The sequence below is a fragment of the Amblyraja radiata genome, chromosome 38 (genome assembly GCF_010909765.2).
Source record: "Amblyraja radiata isolate CabotCenter1 chromosome 38, sAmbRad1.1.pri, whole genome shotgun sequence".
Classification (NCBI taxonomy): domain Eukaryota; kingdom Metazoa; phylum Chordata; class Chondrichthyes; order Rajiformes; family Rajidae; genus Amblyraja; species Amblyraja radiata.
Window position 1 is genome coordinate 6,996,642 of NC_045993.1, and position 23,220 is coordinate 7,019,861.

Sequence of the window (23,220 nt, forward strand, 5' to 3'; positions counted from 1 at the left end):
CACATTTTAATTATTTTATTGCAGAATGAAGGAATATATTGTTATTAATGGTGCAAGCGAGTTTGACAACCTTCGTAAAGAAAAAAATACATTTATAAATAGCACTTGGGAATGAAAGACATAATTCAAAGGTGTATAAATATACTCTTGGTGAACAAAAATACAACTTACAGGTAAAGATCAAAGCCAAATGAACGCTGCCAGACACATTAAATAGGAAGAGATGTTGGCCACGCAGCAAACCAGAATAACGTGAAGTGCAGCCTCGACACAGAGTTTACTGGAAGCATTTATAATTAACCTCCCAAAGGAACGTTTTGGAGATGGGATTCTTTGCAATTTCACTCTTATTTTGTTGACAGTCAGGATTCAGCCCAAACAGCACCAATCTATTAACCTCCCTCAGAGCCATGACATGACATTTCATGAGTTAGAGATAGTGGAACAAGGCCACTGTGAAAGCCCTTGGTAAGGACACATGTGGTGTTGGTTCTGGATTTTGCCAACATCCTTCAGACAGCACGGATGCTGGTGGTGGTCTGGTAAAGAACTTGACTCTTAGTCAAGATGAGCCCCAATAAAGAATGACACAAAGTGCTGGAGTCAGGTTGGTAGTATCTCAGGAGAAAAAGGGTGGATGACATTTCGGGTCGGGACCCTTCTTCAGTTTGATACTGAATACGGAATGTCTGTCCGTACCAAGAGCATTTACAGTGTGACATGGACCAAACAGGCAAAATGGGCTCGTTCAGGACGCCACCTTGCTCAGTATTGTCTCCGTACCTCTGTCATTCCCGTTTCCATGCAGTGACTCCTCTGACATGCACTCCCTGCAGCTCCATGCCTGCCTCCCCATACTCCAAACTGAGCATCTCACTGTGTAAATCACTAGTCATCCAATCGTACAGCACAGAAACAGGCCATTCGGCCCTCCAAATCTGTGCACTGCTTTACAGCTCGCCGACACCAATCCTATTTTATTCCCCCCCGCACATTCCTGTCAACTCCCACAGATTCTACCATTCCCTGCACACTTCAGGCAATTTAACAGTGGCCAACCTTTGCATGCCAGCAGTGGCACGCCTTTGTTGTGTGGGAGGAAAATGGAGCACCCGGGGTGACGTACTCTATCATAGGTGGGAAATGGGCAAACTCCACACAGACAGCACCCAAGGTCAGGATTGAATCCGGGGCTGAACCAGCGAGGCAGCTGTTGTGCTGCCCTAACGAGCACATTACCTAACCTGAAGATAGACACAAAAAGTAACTCAGCGGGACAGGCAGCATCTCTGGAGAGAAGGAATGGGTGACGTTTCGGGTTGAGACCCTTCTTCAGACTAACCCGGCAGGTAATGAGAACTGGAATTTGGTGGTTTGTCTCTTTACAATTATCACTGGGTAAAAACAGTGCCGAAGATGATTTAAAGGATGGGTTTATTATGCAGCTTATCGATGACATAACTGGCACAGTTATTTCTGAGTTGACCCAGTTTGACTCCTTCAGTTACTGACACGGCTAAATCCAGAATACCTAGTTGTCCCAAGCTGCAGTTTGTCAAACCACACTGCCTCATCCAAGGATTAAGTGAAACTGGCATCCTGCTACAGGGTCTCGGAGGTCAGCTTGTTACACTACGGCTGTTAATCAGTACCCAGACGGGCAGAGAAACCAATACCCATTTGAGTGGAGAAGCACATTGATGCATTAGATGCAATGGTTCAGAGGATTCTCAATGGACACACACACACATGCACATACATCCACTTACACACAGACCCACATACACACCCACATATACACAGATACACCACATACACACACACAAACCCATCGAGGTCATGCAATGAAATGCAGATAAGTTTTAGTTTTAGACACACAGCACAGAAATAAGGCTCCTCAGTCCACCGATTCCACACCGACCATCAATCACCCATTCACGGGCAGTTCTTTATTCTCCCACGTTTACATCCACTCCCTGCACACTAGGGGCAACTTACAGAGGCCAATTAACCTACAAACCTGTACATCTTTGGAATGTGGGAGGAAACAGGAGCACCTAGAGAAAACCTATGCGGTCAGAGGGAGAACATACAAACTCCACACAGACAGCACCCGAGGTCAGGATGGAACCCGGGTCTGGCGCTGTGAGGCAGCGGCTGCTCCAGCTGTACCATTGTGCTGCCTAACATCGACTTACCGCAACACTGGTGGTCACCTACGCTCAGAGACAGACTGACATAAATGGATGTGCAGCGGTGATGTTGACTCCCTCAATCAACTAAATGCCTCTTCAGAAAACAGCCCATCAACCACAAAGGGAAGGCCACAAGAGTGCCTCTCACAGATTGATGTTGAGGAAGGGTGATCTCAGAGTTTCCTCGACACAGGGCTGCTGGATGGAGCTAACTGCATGGAGGGCTAGAGATGCTGTCTCAGTAACGTCTGCTGCTCATCAGTGGGGTTATGTGGCTGTAGTCTCATTCTTCTCAGTCCATCGGCCAAGTCAACCTGTTAAAAAACAGGGAAAGCGCTGAAAATGCTCTTGTGGCAGTGGAACAATAAAGGCCAGATTCTTGATTGGGGGAAGACTCCACACTGACCATGCAACAGATGAAACATTTCTGCCATCATTAACCTATTGGCCTCCTTCAGCACTACAGAAGTGCAGCCGTTGTGTGATTTTCTGATCCCTAACCCCTATCCTTGGGGCAATCACTGCACTGGGGCTGAGGACAGGGGTACAGTTGTTATTACAAGTTACCTTAACAGGTTGCTATAGATTAGCAAGCAAGAAGTGGGCAGGTTCTACAATACACTTGAAGCAGCTTTGACATAAAAAACCTCACAATGGGAGATGAAGTGTTCACTACTTGTACCGTTGAGCCCCATCAACAAGCTATTAGCACCACCACTAGTCACAGTAACATGTGCAGCATTAAAAGAATGCCATACGTTTTTTAATAACTATCATAGCTCTGCTTCCATTGTACATATAAAGACTGATTTACTCCAATTCTGTCCCACTCAGAAAAAATACAACTTGTTTTGTGCGTTCTGACACCATTCTGTACAAAAACATGTGATGGGAACAGTGGTTGAATTAACTAGTGCGCTGGAGACCCAGGCTAAACCCAGAGAGACCCGAGTTCAAATCCTACATGGGTGGGATTTAAATTCTTTGCAATGATGACCACGAAGCTACTGGATTGTGGAAGAGACCCACCTGGTTCACTAGTGATCTTTGGGAAAGGAATCCATCACGATTACACAGTATGGTCTGTGTGTGAGTCCAGCCTATTGCAACGTGACCGACTCGACAGTGACCTAACGAGCCGCTTAGTTCAGGGAAATTAATGCTGCAATCAATCTTGCCAGCAATGTCCAGATCCCAGATAAAATTACATTAAAAAGATAATTTGCCATAATGACATTCTGATGTTCTTAGAGGCAAGGGGATTTTTAGTGACATACAGTCAGGCTGTTTAACTTAGCGGAGCCAGGGGAATGAATCCTCAATGTGCCTGACCTCCACTCCCATCCCCAACTGACCTAGCAGAGCCAAGAGATTCAGGGACATATCTTCGTACTGCATGGAAACAGGCCCTTCAGCCCACAGAGTCCATGTTAGCCCACCAAGTAGACACTGTAACAATACTCCCACATCAATCCCATTTTTTATTCTCTCTACATTCTCATCAACTCCCTGCCCGAGATTCTACTACTTCGCCACACACTAGGGGCAATTCACTGTGTTAATTCACCCACCAACACGCTTGTACTAGAAACGTGGGAAGAAGCTGGAGCTCCCATTAGTAAGAGAGGGAGAACGTGCAATTCCATGCAAACAGTGTCTGTGTTTAGGATTAAACCCGGGTCTCAGGTGCCGTGAGGCAGCGGTTCTACCGGCTGCGCCACTCCTTTTGATTCAGACGGCTCTAGTTGATGTCCTCTGCGAGAACTAAAATGAAAAGCTGAAGAGCTTCAACAAGGCGGCTGTTCAAATGTCGGCAGTTGACAGGTGGCTGAAGGAACGGCCATGCTAAACCAATCGATTCAACAGCACAGATCAAAGCCATTAATTGATCTTTCCTGTTTTTGAGTCTCCCTCCGATTCCCAGCATTTCCTGATCGTCAGAAGCAGCAAACAGGAGCTGAGGACTTCTTCCAGCACGACCGATTTCCTCCAATATATCGTCAGCTTTTCACTTCAAAGCCACAACCAACTCTGGGTCCTACGGGTCTCAAGAGCATTTGGAGAGTCACTGATACCGATTATTGTATAAGTTGCAACAAGTTCCATCCCTATAAAGCGCAACAATTCACTTGATAAGCAATTAAAGGCTACTACGGCAGACCAAAGAATCTAGAACAAGATAGCACTGCTGAATCCACTTTCCGGACTAATTCTACAACCAGACAAGATTAATAAAGTCTCCAAGATATTCCCTTGAGAAGCCACACAAAGCATTGAAAGCATTCCCAGTACAGACCGAGCTGCCTCTGGCTTAGGGTTGTGTGGAATGGAAAGCAGATATCCATTATTCAGATGACCAGCTTTGCCCACTCGCTGGATGTCCGACCGTACTGGAATTAAAACAGAAACAATCAAGTCAAGTCAAGTTTATTTCTATAGCTAATTTAAAAACAACTCTCATTGACCAAAGTGCTTTACATCAGTGGAGGTACTAACATGCTACAAAACAGTGGTACATAGATCAACAATACATACATAAGTACATACAGCGCTCCCTCAGAGGACCTCAAGAAAGGCTTGAGAGAGCAGAAATAAGTTTAAAGTCTAGATTCAAAAGAGTTGATGGAGGGGGCAGTTCTGATGGGAAGAGGGATGCTGTTCCATAGTCTAGGTACCATGCACATTAGTGTTAAGAGCAAACTCCAACATTACATAGCTCTTCCCAGTTATACTGCAGGCACAGACAAACAAACAGTAAAGGACTCCACTATTGAAATGTAGTAGTATTGAATGCAGTATTAAAGTAGTCTTGAAATGCTACTTTCCAACAGCAGTGTAAACCGATCCACTCATACAATGCGGAAGGCTGTCAAACTGTACAACGGGGTATAGGTCAGGTACAGGTACACACGTGGTAACAGGGAGAATGTACAAACTCCGTACAGACAGCACCAGTAGTCAGGATTGAACCCGGGTCTCCGGCGCTGTAAGGTAACAACTCTACCGCTGCACCATGGTGCCACGCTTAAATATCATATTATTATTAAAAGTCTGATCTTATACGTGTGTATATGTGTGGTTGTCTTTACATCTTCGCAAAAACACTACGCGGTAACGATTACATTTTTACATATTCTGATTGACATTTTTCCCCTCTAGGCAGAGATCACCTTCACTGAACATTTTATGCTTTATCTCTCGACTTATTACTGATTAAAAGTTTAAAAAATTCAAAAGACTTTGAATTTAAAACGACCAGCTTCAACTGATGACGTCACAATGGCTTGGCTAGAAGTGATCAGCTTCACTTCCTTCCGGAACGGTTTGAGTTGGAGGACCATGCCCACATGGGGGCTACGGGTAGGGAACGGGTGCTTTGGGGAAGCAGACCCAACGGGTCTGCACTTGGTCTAGTATATTTTAAAAGTTTACTTAAAATCAAAACTTTGCCTGATCTACATCGCCTTTCAGGGAACATTTTATAACATGCGCTGGTGCATAATATCACAAGATTCTCCTCACTGAAATTCTACCCACAAATTGGTATGAAGATATGAGCCATCATTAGCTTCAGCTGACACATGAAAATAGGATTCATGCAAGCTGCTGTACATATAATAGTCCAAAGTTTTACCTGAATGTCTGTCAATTCTTTCAAGAACCTTTTAGCTAGCTCTGGGCCATTCTCCATGGTGGGAATGTGATAGTTCTAAATAAAGAAAAAAGACCAATGTAAGAACTGTGTTACTTCACAATATTCCACCATCATTAAAAACAAGTTTTGTAGCATAAGAACTATTTTAATCACATTCAGTATTGCGACTCTCAAATTTCTAAATTTTGTTTCCTTCTATGTATTTGGGCATTGATTAGTACAAGTGTCAGAGATTATGTGGAGAAGGCAGGAGAATGGGGTTATGAGGGAGAGATAGATCAGCCATGATTGAATGGCAGAGTAAATGGGCCGAATGGCCTAATTCTACTCCTATTCCTCATGAGCCCTGGTCATTGGCATTTGGTTCTTTGACTTTCCTTATCGCTGGTGCTTAATTCCTGAGCATTTAAAAAAAAACGTAATTTGCTTATGTTGACAAACTAACTGCATGGATAAGCCAAGCAAAGTCAGTGCATGCTCCTGCCCAGCAGCTCTAATTACATTCAATCAGTTGCGACGGGCAGGTCGCATCGTTCACATGAATGACTGGAGACTCCTGAAATAGACATTCCATTCCAAGCGCTGTTACAGGGAGAGTTACCAAGTAGACAGAGGAATGAGGCTAAAACCTCCTCTAAGAAATACAAGTCCCCACTTACGGCCTGGAAACACAGACCCTGTGAACACACACGGGATGGAAAAGGAACATTCAGGGCTAGCTTTGTGAACACTTTGGGAGTGCACGGTAGCTGAGTGTTAACTGCTCACAAATGACCTGCCTCAGCTACTATCTCTGGCAACTCGTTCCATACACCCACCACCCTTTGTATTTAAAAAAAAACTTGCCCCTAAGGGTCCTATTAAATCTTGACCCCCTCACCTGAAACACATGTCCTCTATGTGGAAACAGTGCGAGTGGGGGAATAATAGGAGGTATCATAACAATCAGCACCCTGCATGGAACAATATGTTTGCATCGGATCTCCCTAGTCCAGGAAAGAAGATGATTAACACAAAGTAGACCTTCTTTTGGGACCAACGGTTAACCAACCTGAAGGTACACAAAAATGCTGGAGAAACTCAGCGGGTGCAGCAGCATCTATGGAGCGAAGGAAATAGGCAACGTTTCGTCCCGAAACGTTGCCTATTTCCTTCGCTCCATAGATGCTGCTGCACCCGCTGAGTTTCTCCAGCATTTTTGTGTACCTTCGATTTTCCAGCATCTGCAGTTCCTTCTTAAACACGGTTAACCAACCTGGCCTGGATCATTTATAATCTGGTTTAAAATGTCAGATATTTGTCTTTGGAATCAGCTGAACCATGCGCTTCTGTCTGAAGGAGGCTCCCGACCCAAAAAGTTATCTCCGGAGATGCTGCCTGACCCGCAGAGTTATTCCAGCTCTTTTTGTCGATCATGGGCTTTCGTCTGTCTGCTTGCTGGGTGGAGTTTCAGTTTCTTACTCCGCTTTTCAACCCGTGATGCCACAAAGCATTTCAGAGAGTGGGGTTCCATCAAATGGGCTCACCTGGTTCATGTAAAGGATTCGATCGACTGGACACACAACACACGCTGTGCCTGCACCAAAGATTTCCTTCACTCGATTCTCTTGCAGTCCTTTGACTAGTTCAGGCATTGTCATCCCTCGCTCCGAAATTTTAAACTCTCCCTGGAAATAAACAGTGTTAAATTATAAACTATCAGTGGATATTTTTAAAGCAGAGATAGATAGATTCTTGAATAGTATGGTTGTCAGATGTTATGGGGAGAAGGCAGAGAATGGGGATAGGAGGGAGAGATAAATCAGCCATGATTGAATGGCATAGACTTGATGGGTCGAATGGCCTAATTCTACTCATATTCCTTATGACCTTATGCATTCTGGCTCATGACTGCTTGTTAATAGAAACATAGAAAATAGGTGCAGGAGTAGGCCATTCGGCCCTTCGACCATTCAATATGATCATGGCTGATCATCCAACTCAGTATCCTGTACCTGCCTTCTCTCCATACCCCCTGATCCCTTTAGCCACCAGGGCCACATCTAACTCCCTCTTAAATATAACCAATGAACTGGCCTCAACTACCTTCTGTGGCAGAGAGTTCCACAGATTCACCACTCTCTGTGTGAAAAATGTTTTTCTCATCTCGGTCCTAATAGATTTCCCCCTTATCCTTAAACTGTGACCCCTTGTTCTGGACTTCCCCAACACTGGGAACAATCTTCCTGCATCTAGCCTGTCCAACCCCTTAAGAATTTTGTAAGTTTCTACAAGATCCCCCCTCAATCTTCTAAATTCTAGCGAGTACAAGCCGAGTCTATCCAGTCTTTCTTCATATGAAAGTCCTGCCATCCCAGGAATCAGTCTGGTGAACCTTCTCTGTACTCCCTCTATGCATTCATCCTCCTCCAGCCACACAATGACAATCCCAAAATGTGCCAACTTATGTCACTGGATTTAGTTTAGTTTAGTTTAGAGATACAGCATGGAAACTGAAATGCCAACATACCCACTGCCGTGCCAGGTCCAGCAAGCTCTGCCTCGTGACGCCCGGAAGGATTGTACCGTCCAGTGGAGGAGTGAGCAATTCAACCTCTGGAGGAGGAAGCCTAGAATTACTCAACAAGAAACCAAAACATCATCACCTCTAGCCGGGCATACCTCCCCAACCATCCGCTTAACAGGGATGAACGACAGCTTTGGGAACTGACACACTTAAAATCCACAACCTGTTATCAGCAAGTGCAGATGAAAAGGCAGACCCTGCATGGGAGGGGCAAGTAAGAGGGAGGGAATGTAGGAGGGAGAGAATTAGGCCAGGACTCTATACTACAGTGAGTGAGAGACAGGCAGGGAAGACCGCACAGGACATGCAGGAGAATCAGGTCATGGCCCTATACTGCAAGATGGAGACAGGGCAGGGCCAAGTCTCAGCACACGGGAAGGGAAAACAGACTGGTTCCACAGGGCTGGAGAGGTACATAGGCCAGGCCAGGGCTCACAATGAGGGAAAGGTAGATAGGCCAGGCCACACAGGGAAGGAGAATCGGGCAGCAGGTGGGAGACAGGCCAGGATTCACAGAGCAGGAGAGAGGCAGCTTTGGCCCCACAGGGATGGGATAGGCAGGCAATACATGCCAGGACTTGCAGTGAGGGGGAGAGAGGTAGACCTGGCCACACAGGTCAGGAGGGGGCAACAGGTCAGCCTCTGGACTGCAGGAGGGACAGAGGCCAGGCCCGGTCTCACAGTGAAGGAGAGATAGGCAAGGAAGGCTCACAGGACAACAAAGGCTCCACCAGGCAGGAAAACACAAGAGGAATGCAACAGGAGGAAGACAAGATTAAAATAATCTTGAACTGTGGCCATTAGGCTTGTAAAGTGTGGGCTTGGAAGGTGTTTATAAAGGCAGCAGTGTGTATGAGTGCACTAGCGGGCTGGCTGTGCAGCTGGCATTGCCTGCAATACTCACCGCCTTGCTCGTTCTTCCAATAGACGAAGATGTTCATGGTCCCGACTTCTGTGACAGCGTGCTCATCTCCATAGAGCCACAGCACCTGCTGGCAGCCTTGCTTCAGAGCTTCATTCTGAACATAGATCGTGGGGCCGTAATTTCTACACGGCAAGGAAGTGAGAGGAGAATTCGGTCAGATTTTACACAAAATAACCTTTAGTCTAGTTACAGTTTAGAGATTATAGCGCGGAAACAGCCCTTCAGCCCACCGAGTCGGCGCCAACCAGTGATCCCTGCACACTAACACTATCCTACACACACTAGGGACAATTTACAATTATACCAAGCCAATTAGCCTACAAACCTGTACATCTTTGGAGTGTGGGAGGAAACCGGAGCACCCGGAGAAAACCCACGCAGGTCAAGGGGAGAACGTTCAAACTCCGTACAGACAAGCACCCGTAGTCAGGATGGAACCCGGGTCTCTGGCGCAGTAAGGCAGCAAATCTACCGCTGCTCCACCATACCGCCTTTATCCTGATGATTCTCTTGTACATCATTCTGGACACTGACTGACGAGGATCTTGCACTGGAGTTTTACAAAACTGGGATAATTTAAGCACAAGTTAATAATTGAAATGAATGTGCTAAGTCCTCAAATTGCCCTCCCGTGCTGCTTGGATAGTCTTTCTGCTGATTGGATAGCACGCAACCAAAATGCTTTTCCCTCTACCTCGATACAAGTGACAATAATAATAAGCTAAACTAAACTAAATTTTACTCATCACAAGCCATTTTGGGTCACAACACGTCCCGACACACCCAAAATGTTGGAATATCTCAGTGGGTCAGGCAACATCTCTGGAGAAAAGAAATGGGTCACGTTTTGGGTCAAGACCCTTCTACAGACTGAGAGTCAGGGGAAAGGGAAACTCGTGGTACAAAGAGGTTTAGAACAAATCCAAGCTGGCACTGACGACCAGGGGAAGGTGGAGCCCACAATGGTCCATTGTTGGCTGTGGGAGATGCTTTTCATGGCCCAGTGCTGGGAGTTTCCGATCCCGATGTTCCAGTGCTGGGGGTTCCCAATCCCCTTGGCCCAGTGCCAGAAACCCCTGATTTTGACATTCTCTCTCCATTAAATCATATCTTTAAAAGTGGCATCTGAACATGGACCTCGTTTGTTTTGAGCTCACTTACCCTCCCATTTTGCAGTCACCCACGCCTCCTTTCCAAGCACGCACAAACTTTGGATCAGCAAGCAGCGAGACGGGGTTGAAACCTCCTGTTGCAAAATAGGGTCCAACGGGCCCAATGATAACAAAGAGTAGGGCGTGGTTAGTTCGGGACACTCCGAGGGAAGGCTGGGGAGAGAAAGCAAATGTGCAACAGTGAATGTGTGGTCCACACCGGTTGCTTCTTACCGAGCGTTTAACTGGCGCCACTTGCTGTGGTGCAAACTGTCCCATCTTCTCAAAGGAAAGCTAAATAATCCAGTGATCAGCACTATATCTGGGGCAAAATCCACAGAATGGGCGGCCACAGTGGTGTAGCCGTAGAGTTGCTGCCTTACAGCACCAGAGACCTGGGTTCGACCCCGACTTGCCTGTACGGAGTTTGTACGTTTTTCCGTGTGGGTTTTCTCCGAGATCTTCAGTTTCCTGCCACAATCCAGATGTACAGATATGTAGGTAATTTGGCTTGTTGTATGTGTAAATTGTCCCTAGCGTCTGTGGGATAGTGTTAATGTGTGAGGATCGCTAGTCAGTGCGGACTCGGTGGGCCGAAGGGCCTGTTTCCTTGCTGTATCTCTAAACTAAACTAATGTTCAGTGGCTGCACCTCGTAGAAAGGGTTGAGAAGTGTGGGGGAATGGGATCATATTGTGTGCACTAATAACAAGGGAAGCAAGTATAAGGTTGACAAGGTCAGGGGAAATTATCTGCTTCAATGGAATCCATCTGAATTCTGTGATATCTTGATTGAAGCAGTTACACTGTCTTTTATTTATTTCAACTGCACACTTTAGTTTTAGCTTTTAGTTTTAAAGATACTGCAACGGAAACAGGACCGAGTCCGTGCCAATTAGAGATCCCCTAGACTAGCACTATCCTACATACTAGGGACAATTTGCAATTTTACCGAAGTCAATTAACCTACAAACCAGGACGTCTTTGGAGAGTGGTAGGAAGCTGGAACTCCCGGAGAAAACCAATGCAAGTCACGAGGAGAACCTACAACCTCCATGATCCTGTAGTCAGGATCATACCCAGGTCGCTGGCGCTGTAAGGCAGCAACTCTACCGCTGCATCACCGTGCTGGTGGTTTAATACATTTTTGTTTAAATAAACAACTGGCAGACAAATCTCTTAAAACACACGGCATCGACATGCCAAACAGAGGCCTCCTACCTCGGTGCCAATGAAGGTGGGTCGGATGTAGAGACTTGCTTTATCAGAATACGGGACCCATTCTCTGTCAACTTCAATCAGTTTTCGAATACACTCCGCCAACTCTCCTTTGTCAAATTCCTATAAACACAGGCAAACAGGCAGCAATTCCCAGAAGTTCTGGCAAAGAACGTTTCATTTTCTAAAGGGCAGCATGCACAAAGGGTGTTGCATTGCAATAAAAATGTCAAATTTCAAGTAGTAAATGCCTACTATGTACTGTGTGCTGAAGCAAAGCAAGAATTTCATTGTCCTATACAGGGACACATGACAATAAACTCACTTGAACTTGGACTTGAAATTATACCATGAACAGCTTCAAACACATGGTGACAAAGAAGTCACAATGATGCAACCTGCTGGAAATGGAACTTCAGCACATGGGCAATAGAGTGCTGTGATTTGAATTAAGTGGCTTTGTCACTTTTGAGTTTGAGTAGTTGAACCAGGTAGGATTTGGCAAACAAACCAGCAGGGTTTTAATTTAATGTATTATTCAAATAGTGACATCTTGGACAATGCGACACACTCTCGGTACTGGATTGAATGTCCTAGCGTGAGAGCGGAACACTGGAACATCGCTCTCCACATCCGGCCATCGTAACCGAGCACGTCATCCCTTGCGAGCACTTTGAATTGTTGCGTGTCTTTGTTTTACTCTCTTCAACGAGGAGAATGTAAGCGAGTGCCCAACGTACCGGCAAACTGGCTCTGACCGCTGACCGGTGCATCCGCTCCATGTTCAAGTCCGGTCGGAACATGCGAATCTTGTTGTCCACACCACGGAAAGCCTTCATACCTTCAAACAGCTGTTGGGGAAAACGGGAGGAGAAGAAAAAACGTTTTGTCTTCAAATTGTCCCACATGCCACGTGCCCCCCCTCCCACACACACATTCGATGACAAAAGGACACTTTCATCAACCATTCCTTCCAACCTCCCTCCAGGACCAACATCCAAAGTGGGGTTGATTGGTGTAGGTTTAATGGAGCTGATGTCAGGACATCTAACCCTTGTGTATACGGGTTCACAATGCATCTGCGGGCCAATTTTTTAACTGATTGTATTAGATACAGCATTGAAACAATCAGTGGCGGACTGGGTTTAAAAATATTGGTTGCCAGGAGACAAAGGGGGCCCACTTCATCAGGGGCCCACTTGATATAGGGGGCACGCTTCATCAGGGGCCCACTTGATATAGGGGGCCAACTTCATCAGGGGCCCACTTGCCATCGGGCAAGCTGACACCCTGGCCAGTCCGCCACTGTAAACAATGACCACCCGCATACACTAACACTATCCTACACACTAGAGACAATTTACAATTTTTACCGAAGCCAATTAACCTACAAATCTGTATGTCTTTGGAGTGTGGAAGGAAACCGGAGCACGTGGTCACAGGGGGAACATACAAACTCAATGCAGACAGCACCTGTACTCAGCATCGAACCCAGGATTCTGGCGTCATAAGGCAGCAACTCTACCGCTACACCACTGTGCCACCCCAAAGTTCTGACACAGCAAGGAATGAATGGTTGTGGGTGGAATAAATGAGGAGTGGGATTTCCGAATCGTGGTTCAGAGAACTGCAGGATGCCATGGGATGGGTGGGTTCAGTCAGGTTTATTGTTACATGTACCAAGGTACAGTGGAAAGCTTTTGTTGCATGCTGTCCAGTCAGCAGAATACACACGAGCCATTTACAGTGTACAGATACATGATAAGGGAATAACGTTTAGTGCAAGGTAAAGCCAGCAAAGTCAGATCAAGGATAGTCCGAGGGTCACCAATGAGGTAGATAGTAGTTCAGCACTGGGGTATTGGCCCTGGTGTTTAAAAGTATTAATTCTTGGATCTTGTAAGGAAATTGGTTACCTCTATAGAGTAGTGCAGAACTGAAGATGCAGGATGCATGGAGAGGTTCTGCAGAGGTTTAATTTGGGGTTTGCTCCAGCCCTTCTCTGCGTCCCATTCCACTGTCAACATATGGTCTGTAAACGACTTGCCAAACACCAGGGTGTTGTTGTCTGGCTTCTCTCTGGGTTGTTTAGTGAGTTCAATCTGCAAATCAGCAGCCTGTTCAAAGCAGGAAGACAAAGAGTATTGTGTTATTGGAGACAACTGCATCTCATAATGACCAGTGCAGCATCAACTCTGCCTAGTATACCTGTGTTTCCCTTTCCTCTGCTGGTGAAAGGTCATCAAACTCAAACGTAGACTCAACACATAAGGTCATAAGTGATAAGAGCAGAATGAGGCCATTAGGCCCATCAAGTCTACTCCACCATTCAATCATGGCTGATCTATCTCTCCCTTCTAAACCCATTCCCCTGTCTTCTTCCCATAACTTTCATCATTGTTCAACTTCTGTCAAGGAGAAGCTATACTTCACCCTTGTTAGACCTCATTTGGACTACGCAGTTGCAGCATGGGACCCATACACAAATAAAAACATTTCTTCCATCGAACGTGTCCAAAGACAGGCAGCTCGATTTGTTACTAACACCTATGAGAGAGAAGCGAGTGTCACCAAACTTCTGAATTCTCTGGGGTGGAACCCTCTCCAAGACAGACGTGAAGCTCACCGTTTGACCTGTTTTTACAAAATGTTAAATGGTCAGATCGACATAGACTACAAGACCTACACCAAACCCAAACCAATTAGGAGCAGACGAGGGCATTCGATCCAATTTGTGATCCCAGCTACAAAGACAGATGTGTACAGCAATTTGTTCTTCCCCCGCACAATTAAAGCATGGAATAATCTCCACCCAACTATAGTTACCCAACCAGATGCAACTAAATTTAAAGTAGCTCTTTCTTCCCAATAACCCTTTCTGGCTTAAGTCCTCCCTTCACCACCTCCAGTTTAAATTCCAGTTGGAATATTTTGGAGGACCAAGAAACCAAGAACCAAGAAGAACGGCAAGGTACCGTTAAAACCCAATCCAACATTTTAGGTCACCTTAAATGCCGTGCAAACAGATCTCCGGGATCCATTGGATAAACGATGAGGATGTGTCAACTGCCTCAGCAAAACCTGCAAAAGAGAAGATTAACATGAGATTCATTTGGGTGAAACATTGGCATAGGTGGTACAGCTGCTGCTTCACAGCTCGAGAGAGCTGGGTTCCATCCTGACCTCAGGTGCTATCTGTGTAGAGTTTGCAAGTTTTCCCTGAGTGTGTAGGCTTCCTCCGGGTGCTGCGGTTTCCTCTCACATGCCAAATACATATGGGTTTATAGGTTAATTGACCCTAGTGTGTAGGGAGTGGATGAGAAAGTGGGATAACATACAACGAGTGTGAACGGGTGATCGATGGTCAGTGTGGACTTGGTGGGCCGAAGGGCCTATTTTCACGCTGTTTCTAAAACTAAAAACGAAATATGAAGTTACTGCTGAATGAGAAAACTGCACTGAAAACAACTGCTCTCTGTGACAATTTTCAGGCATTTCTACGCAAGCTCTATTAATTTCTATTTAAATAATCACCAAACGGCTAATAGTTCCAAAAATGTTTTCTTTAACCTAATTTGTGCTGTCAGCCCAGCTACAACAGATTACATATTTTAGCAGTTAGTTACAGGTTTATCTTATTTATCTGAATGAGTAACGTCTGACTAATTGTAAGACTGTGGAAAATGCCCTGCAGGCAAACCTAAAAACTAAGCTAAAATGATGTGTTCAGTTCGGATACAGACTGAAAGAAACAGTGAGTTCTTAAAGTTGAAGAATTCTCTGTTGAGCACTGCAGACTGCAACGTATGCAGATGTAAGATGGTGCTTAATCTGTGGAATTCATTACCACAGATGGCTGTGGAGACCAAGTCAATGGATATTTTTAAGGCGGAGATTGACAGATTCTTGATTAGTATGGGTATCAGGGGTTATGGGGCAAAGGCAGGAGAATGGGGTTGAGAGGGAAAGATAGATACGATACGATAGAACTTCATTTATCCCAGGAGGGAAATTGGTCTGCCAACAGTCATAAAACACAACAAGATACATAAAATTAAAGTGACGTGTGGAAAGTCCAGGGTTTGGGATGTGCAAAGATTGCGGGTGGGGAGGAAGGGGAAGGGGAGTCAATCTACCCCATGGCAGAAGGGGGAGGAGTTGTACACTTTGATAGCCACAGGGAAGAAGGATCCCGTGTGGCGTTCTGTGCTGTATCTTGGTGGAACCAGTCTTTTGCTGAAGGTGCTTCTCAGGTAGACCAGTTTGTAATGGAGGGGATGAGCAGTATTATCCAAGGCTCCAACCATGATTGAATGGCAGAGTACACTTGAAGGGCCAAATGGCCTAATTCTGCTCCTGGAACTTATGAACGTCGTAGTGTTGTTCCGTCAAACTTGCAACGGGCGCCACTGTAACAGTGCAGGAGGTCACGGACAGACGGGATGGTGAATTAAAACCGTCGTCAATGAGAAGCTGTGGGTCACTCCTGTGAACCAAGTGCACTGGGATCGCAAAGAAACCATTCAGCCTGCATTTGATTTCCCCTCAGTGGAGAAGGTCACAATGCGAACAAATGCAGCACACAAGACTGGAAGTCCAGGTGAATTGCTGCTTCACCTGGAAAGATACCTTTGTGTTCCTGTACAGGGGTGAAAGGACATACATGGAGAAGTCCCATAAGATGGTGAGTGGGAGGCTTAGATCCAGGGAATGGCAAAGCTAGCTTACGGTATCTCACTCTTTCTTTCTGTAAGTTCAGAACTGCTCCTTTGTGCTCCTCATCACTTCGCAGATACACAGAAAATGCTGGAGTAGCTCAGCGGGACAGGCAGCATCTCTGGATGGAAGGAATGAGTGATGTCACGGATCCATGTTCTCCAGCGATGCTGCCTAACCCGCTGACTTACTCCAGAACTTTGTGCATACCTTTGGTATAAACCAGCATCTGTGGTTCCTTGTTTCTAAACTCTCTATTGCAGGTTACAACTTATTTTTCAGAATGCGCCAATCAAGGCAATAGTTATTGGTCACCCCAATATGCCTTTTTATCTTGCACTAAACGTTATTCCCTTTAGAAATGTATCTGTATACTGTGAACAGCTTGTTTGCAATCATTTATAGTCTTTCAGCTGACTGGTTAGCACGCAACAAAAGATTTTCACTGTACCTCGGTACACATGACAATAAACTAAACTGAACTAAACTACCCCACAGGATGCCTTGTCGGCATTGAGGACAGAGATGACCTTGCTCCTCTTTCTCACATTAACAACTATTTTTTTAATAGACATGCAGTGGATATCAGTCCTAGATTCACTGAAGCACTTGATATATTTCCTTTAGTCTGTCTGGGAAACAAGTTGAAAACTGAATGAACAGATGTGATCTTCCTGCGAGTCTAGCAAAGAAACCACTGAGTATGTGTAGGAAGGAACTGCAGATGCTAGTTTACTCTGAAGATAGACACAAAATGTTGGGAGTAACTCAGCGGGACAGGCAGCATCTCTGGATAGAAGGAATGGGTGATGTTTCGGGTTGAGACCCTTCTTTAGACTTCTCGACCCGAATCACCTATTCCTTCAATCCAGAGATGCTGCCTGTTCCTATGAGTTACTCCAACATTTTGTGTCTATCTTCAAAGAGACCAACTGATTCACCTACATGACAAAAAGCCTCAGATCCAGGAAGATACACTCCCTAAATGCAGTCTTGAACCTGAAATGTTGGGCGTTTCCCCACAGATACCGACTGACTTGCCGTGTATTTCCAGCATTTCCTGTTTTTATTTAGGATAAGCCCAGTTTTGTACAATGCAAACTTCAATTGAATGGATGTGTTATTCACATCAAGTATTGGTATCGTGCACTATATCTAACGATAATACTCCCATTCCCACATTTTTGGGAATTTGGGACTGGTTCGCACGCAACTAAAGCTTTTCACTGTACTTCGGTACAAGTGACAATAAACTAAACTCAATATTTAGCTGCATCTGAAAATCAAAAGTTAAAGATCAACCGAAAGAGCTCTCTTGGATTCCAGTCAACAATTCTCCTTCAACTATCAATAGTTCCTACTATTCCATTAATCTTTTGTTAGATCTCACTGCTGCTCCCACATTTAACACATCAGCAGTAATTGGACTTCAAAAGGAATTAATTTGTAAGCATCGTGCGACAGTGTGAGCACAACATCTGATTTTAAAAAAGTAAATGTACAGAGTGTAGAAGGTTCAGAATCGTGCACAATCTGATACTGAAGAAGCAAATCAAAAGTATCCAAATTGCAGCAACAGCCCAAATCATTAGATCATAAGACAAGGGAGCGGAATTAGGCCATTCGGCCTAGTGAGTCTGCTCCACCGTTCGATCACGGCTGATCTATTTTTCCCTTTCAACCCCCATTCTCATGCCTCCTCCTAATAAACTTTGACACCCCTACTAATCAAAAAACTATCAATCTCCGTTCTAGAAATACCAATGACTTGGCCTCCTGCAGCAAGGAATTCCACAGATTCACCACCCTCTGGCCAAATTCATCTATGAATATCAGCAAAATACTTAAGAAATTAATCCTACTGACTGATCTTTGAAAGAAAATGAAATAATACAGCCTGACAGAAAATTGCCAGTTAAGGCAGAACTCATTAATTCAAATTCCAACCTCCACACAATGCAGACTTCACCAGCTATTTATTGCACAGGCACATTTGCATTTTGTCTGCTCAGCTATTCAAAGGTTAATCAAAGGAATCTTTTCTGATATAAACCTCCCTGGTTGGTTCAAAGTACATTTCTTGGCCTTTGGTCACATTGAAAGGAGAGTGAAAAACTCGCAAGAAGCTTCGACGGAGAGGGGAGTTAGACCGAAACACAGCTTCAAACACAGCATTTTTGTTCCACATTTTTAGCCTCGGGAATTATCCTGGAAGAATCAAGGTAAGAAACCTTTTTTTCCCCACTCACGCCATGAAACTTAGGTTTCAATGCAAGGGGTGATCTGTTACAGAAGGAAACATGATCCAAACCTACTGAGTTAGAGATTTTAATATATTGATGTATCAGAATCTTATGTTGATTCCCCAATATAATGTCTTTGCACTGTAAAAGAAATTGCATTAAGCAGTATAGTCATAGTCACAGGGTGTGGCAACAGGCCTTTCGGCCCAACTAGCCCACGCCGACTAAGATGCCCCATCTATACTAGTCCCGCCTGCCTCTGTTTGGCCCATATCTTTCTAAACCTATCCTATCCATGTACCTGTCCAAATGTCTTGTAAACGTTGTACTTGCCTCAACAACCTCCTCTAGCAGCTCGTTCCATACACACGACCCTTTTTGTAAAAACATTGCCCCTCAGGTTCCTAATAAATCTTTCCCCACTCATCTTAAACCTATGTCCTCTGGTTCTTGCTTCCCCTACTCTGGGTAAAAGACTATGCATTTAACCTCACTAATCCCCTCAAGATCTCATACACTACAAGATCTTATACACAGTAAACGTGAAAACTTCTTCAAAGCAGTCATACTTTGACGAGATTTTACAATGGAGCAGTAAAAAGAACTTCCTCAAAATAGCCATGTTTTGAAGAGATTTAGCAGTAAAAAGAGGTACCCATCTCTTCGGTGAACCTTCTTGAAGACGGGTCCTGATCCAAAACGTCACCTGTCCATTTCCTCCACAGATGGTACTGACCCGCTGAGTTACTCCAGCACCTTGCGTTTTGCTAAAGATGTTGCACTTTGGCCACGGCAAGCATGCTAGTGTACTGTACCCTTAACTCCTGACACTTGGTGAATGAGCCTGTAAAGGTGCAGGCTGCTCTCTTCCATCAGGCCCTGCCTGTGTCCATGATGTGTGCACACAGAAATATGAAGGTGTACCCACTGCCCCGACAAGCAAGGACCAATTTGTGGGTCTGATTGGTTTCAGCATTGCTGGACATGATTTCCCAAAATAGAGGTGCCTCAGTAATTTTACTCTGTTAACAAATTATCTATCTACCCTTGTACGAGGAGACACAAGGAACTGCAGATGCTGGAATCCACCCTGGAATATTATCCCCAAACACATGTGCTCCAATTTTGTTAAATAATCATTTATGTGGCATCTTATCGAAGGCCATATACACTGCATCTCACCCTCTTCCCCCCTCTCTCCCCACCCTCTCCCCCCCCCTTCTCCTCCCCCCACCCTCTTGTCCACTTTTCCTTCCCCACTCTTCCATAATTGCTCTTCAGCGAAGGTTCGTTGACATCATTTTTTATTCAGTTTGACTTTATTCAACACAATAAATTTTCATTTTGTACATCAACAGACATCTGCCCAAAGAAAAACTCCAAATTGGAATCTTCTTGCTGTTTTTGTTACAACCGTATAAATTCCTTCCAAAGGAGCAATGCTAAAACTGTTGCTTTTATGTTTAAAAAATCCGTTGAATTGTCAGTTAGTTTCTGCCTCACAATGGAAAACGTCCTTTACAATCTCTGGCGTCAAAAGCCCTAGCTTTGTTTTGTTTATTTTCTCTTTGTTAATTCAGACCCATGAATTGCTCCTTGTTTAGAAAATGAAAATATAAAAAATAGGTGCAGGAGGAGGCCATTCTGCCCTTCGAGCCAGCACCGCTTGTTGTGATGAGGGGAACAAATATAATCTATCCAAGTGTATTAATGATACTGAGTTGAGTAGCTATGTAGATTGTAAGGAGGATGCAATAAGAGTATTCAAAGGGATAAAGGCTGAATTATAATAGGTCAAATGAGCAGATAATGCAGAATATAATGCAGAAAAGTACGAGTTTCCAGTGAAGCTGGAAATAAAGCTAAAGAAGAGTACTTTATAAATGAATAAATATTTTAAAGTGTTGGTGTTCAGAAGAACTTGGCTGTCCTTGTACGCAAATCACTGCAATTTAACGCATGTATAGGATAAAAATAAAAAAGGAAAATTAAATGTTAGCTTTTATTGCAAGAGGATCTGTTTATAAGAGTAGAGCTCTTACAGGGCTCCAGCAAGACCACAACTCGAATATTGTGGGCAGGCCAGGTCAAGTCTCCCGTTCAGGATATGCAGGTCCACCACCGATTTTCCGGCAACTGGTGGTCCCACACCTGCTTTAATCCGGACAAAATTATGAGGGCACACTTGAAGTCTCCCCCAGAAGTCCCCCCGAAAATGTGGCGCCTAGGCTGGTTGAGGTAACGATTTCACCTTCCTTGGGACTTCCATGTCGATCGATGGGCGAATTTGCCCCCTACGGCCGGGGCTCTGGAACTCCGGCCTGGATAGAGCCGGCAGATCCGTTCCCATAGCTGACTTTGCAGGCTGGTATCTCGCCCCCTTGGCGGCCTAGGTGGACCACTCTGGTACCGTTGGATTCCTCTCGGAGGCCTTGACCTCTGTTGGTCCGGCAAAATGGATAATCCAGAAAGGCTCTGAAACCACGGATGCCAGAAAATCGGTGGTTGACCTGTACTTGTAATTGAGGGAGTGCAGTGAAGGTTCACCAAAATAATTTCTGGGATTGAGGGGGTTTGGCTGGTTGGATCGGTGGCGGTGGTTGTTGTCTCAAGTGAAGGGAGATTGAGCACAGATCATACTTTTCACAGTTTAGAGGACATCATCCTTTGTATGTCCACCATCTTCAACAAGGTTCCAGCATTGGTCAAATCATCCCTTCCCTCTCCTCTTTCAGCATTCTGAATGCATCATTCCCTTTGCAACTCCCTGGTTCGCTCTACCATTCCCATCAACACTTCTCTTTCTCATGCCACATTCCTGTCCTGCTGCAGAGATATAAAACTTGCCATTTCATCTCACTCTTTTTTTCAATTGGTGGTGAAGAAGGTTTTTGGCATGCTTGCTTTCATTGGTAAGAATATTGAGTACAAAAGTTGTCAAATCAAGTTGAGACCATACGGAGCACTGTATGCAGTTCTAGTAGTTCAGCTATCGGAAGGATTTTATGAAGCTGGAAATGGTGCAGAAGGGATTCACCAGGAAGTTACCTAGGCTGTGTAGGAAAGAACTGCAGATGCTGGTTTAAATCGAAGGTAGACACAAAATGCTGGTGTAACTCAGCGGGTCAGGCAGTACAAGTACAAAGTGAATTTACAGAAAACTCTGCTTTAAGTGTCGAATAGGTCAGGAGGACACATTATTGGCAACAATGCTGAATACAAGATTCAACTGGAGAGAAGGAATGGGTGACGTTTCAGGTCGAGACCCTTCTTCAGACTTGTGGGCTTGAGTTGTTAGGAGAGAATGGATTGGCTGGGGCTTATTTCTTTGGAGTGTAGGAGGCTGAGAGGTGACCTTACTGGTATGGAGGGTCATGAGAGACATGGATGAAGTGAACACACACTGTCTTTTTCCCAGGATAGAGCATTCTAAAACTGGAGGGCATAGGCCTTAGTTGAGAGGGGAAAGATTTAAGAGAGACTTCAGGGGCAGCTTTTTCCACTCAAAGGGTATTCCATATCTGAAATGAGCTGCCACAACTTTTAAGACATTTGTACAAATGTATGGAAGCAAGGGTTTAAGAGGGTTATGGCCTAGTACAGGCAAATGGGGCAAAACCAGTATGCCAACTTGGGTCAGTGTGGACAAGGTGAGCCGAAAGGGAAAGGCCTGTTTCTGGGCCATACTGCCCTATGATTATAATTGGGGAGCCCAAAATACCTTCCAGGTGAAGCACATTGGATTTCTTCTAATAAAGTCTATTATATTCAGTGCTCCTACTGATGGAGAAATTGAATGCATGAATACCTTCATTCAGTCTGTAGGGGGAACCCTTAGTTTCTAGTTACCTGCCACTTTAATTTTCTGTCCACTTCGGTGTCACTGTGTACAACCTCTAACTACAGGAATTTAACATTGCAGCATTCATGAATTATACAGGCTGCATCTCAAATTTGAAACTGTCCCAGAGCTAGATGTTAAGAGTCAAAGCTGCAAATTCCCCACATTTGTTTTGACACACAAAGTTAATGGTAATTGTATCATGCCTTGGGGCCCTAACCCAAGGAGAGGTGAGTACAATCTATCCACACCGAGCAAATGAAGCCTCGAGAAGAGAGGGGAAGGAAAGAGGAGAAAGGGGTTGAAGTGGGACTAGAGGAGAGTGGAAAGATGCAATCAATTGGTCGGAACCAGTTAACCTTCAGATCTCCAGTTGTGCAGCCTTCCGCTCTCTATTGTCTCAGACCCCCCCACCTTCTCATTAGCTCCACATTCTTTACCTCTGCAATGCACCCGCCTCCATTGTCCCGGATCTCCCTCCCTTCCCTGTGTCTCCAATTTCTCAGATTTCCTCACTCTTGTTTCCAATGTCTTGTATCTCCCTTCCTCCCTTTGCCTCCAGTTACTCGCGTCTACCCCCTCCCCTCTCTCCCCTTATCCAGTGACTCAATCTCCATCCCACAGCCTCCAGTGTCTCGGATCTCCCTCCTTCCTCTTGCTTCCCGTATCTCGCATCTCCCTCCATGGTTCAGGGTCTCCCTTCATTCACTC

General features: G+C 45.0%; 1 protein-coding gene and 1 long non-coding RNA gene across 3 annotated transcripts in view; one reads left to right on the top strand and one right to left on the bottom strand.

Annotated features, from left to right (window-relative positions):
- The window catches only part of LOC116967015 (branched-chain-amino-acid aminotransferase, cytosolic-like), a 23,592-nt gene continuing 372 nt past the window's right edge, over positions 1-23,220 (bottom strand). The window contains exons 2-11 of the mRNA XM_033013444.1: positions 14,716-14,790; positions 13,626-13,826; positions 12,450-12,560; positions 11,713-11,832; positions 10,503-10,666; positions 9,321-9,463; positions 8,360-8,445; positions 7,377-7,517; positions 5,830-5,904; positions 1-4,585 (exon numbers count right to left, since the gene is read on the bottom strand). Of these exons, the coding sequence (XP_032869335.1) occupies positions 4,544-4,585; positions 5,830-5,904; positions 7,377-7,517; positions 8,360-8,445; positions 9,321-9,463; positions 10,503-10,666; positions 11,713-11,832; positions 12,450-12,560; positions 13,626-13,826; positions 14,716-14,790 (1,158 nt within the window). The 3' untranslated portion in view covers positions 1-4,543. The remainder of the gene's footprint in view (positions 4,586-5,829; positions 5,905-7,376; positions 7,518-8,359; positions 8,446-9,320; positions 9,464-10,502; positions 10,667-11,712; positions 11,833-12,449; positions 12,561-13,625; positions 13,827-14,715; positions 14,791-23,220) is intronic.
- The window catches only part of LOC116967016, a 20,671-nt gene continuing 16,019 nt past the window's right edge, over positions 18,569-23,220 (top strand). The window contains exon 1 of one of the 2 annotated variants that reach the window (XR_004410117.1): positions 18,569-18,647. This is a non-coding gene — a long non-coding RNA (uncharacterized LOC116967016). The remainder of the gene's footprint in view (positions 18,648-23,220) is intronic. The other variant, XR_004410118.1, reaches the window with a different exon arrangement.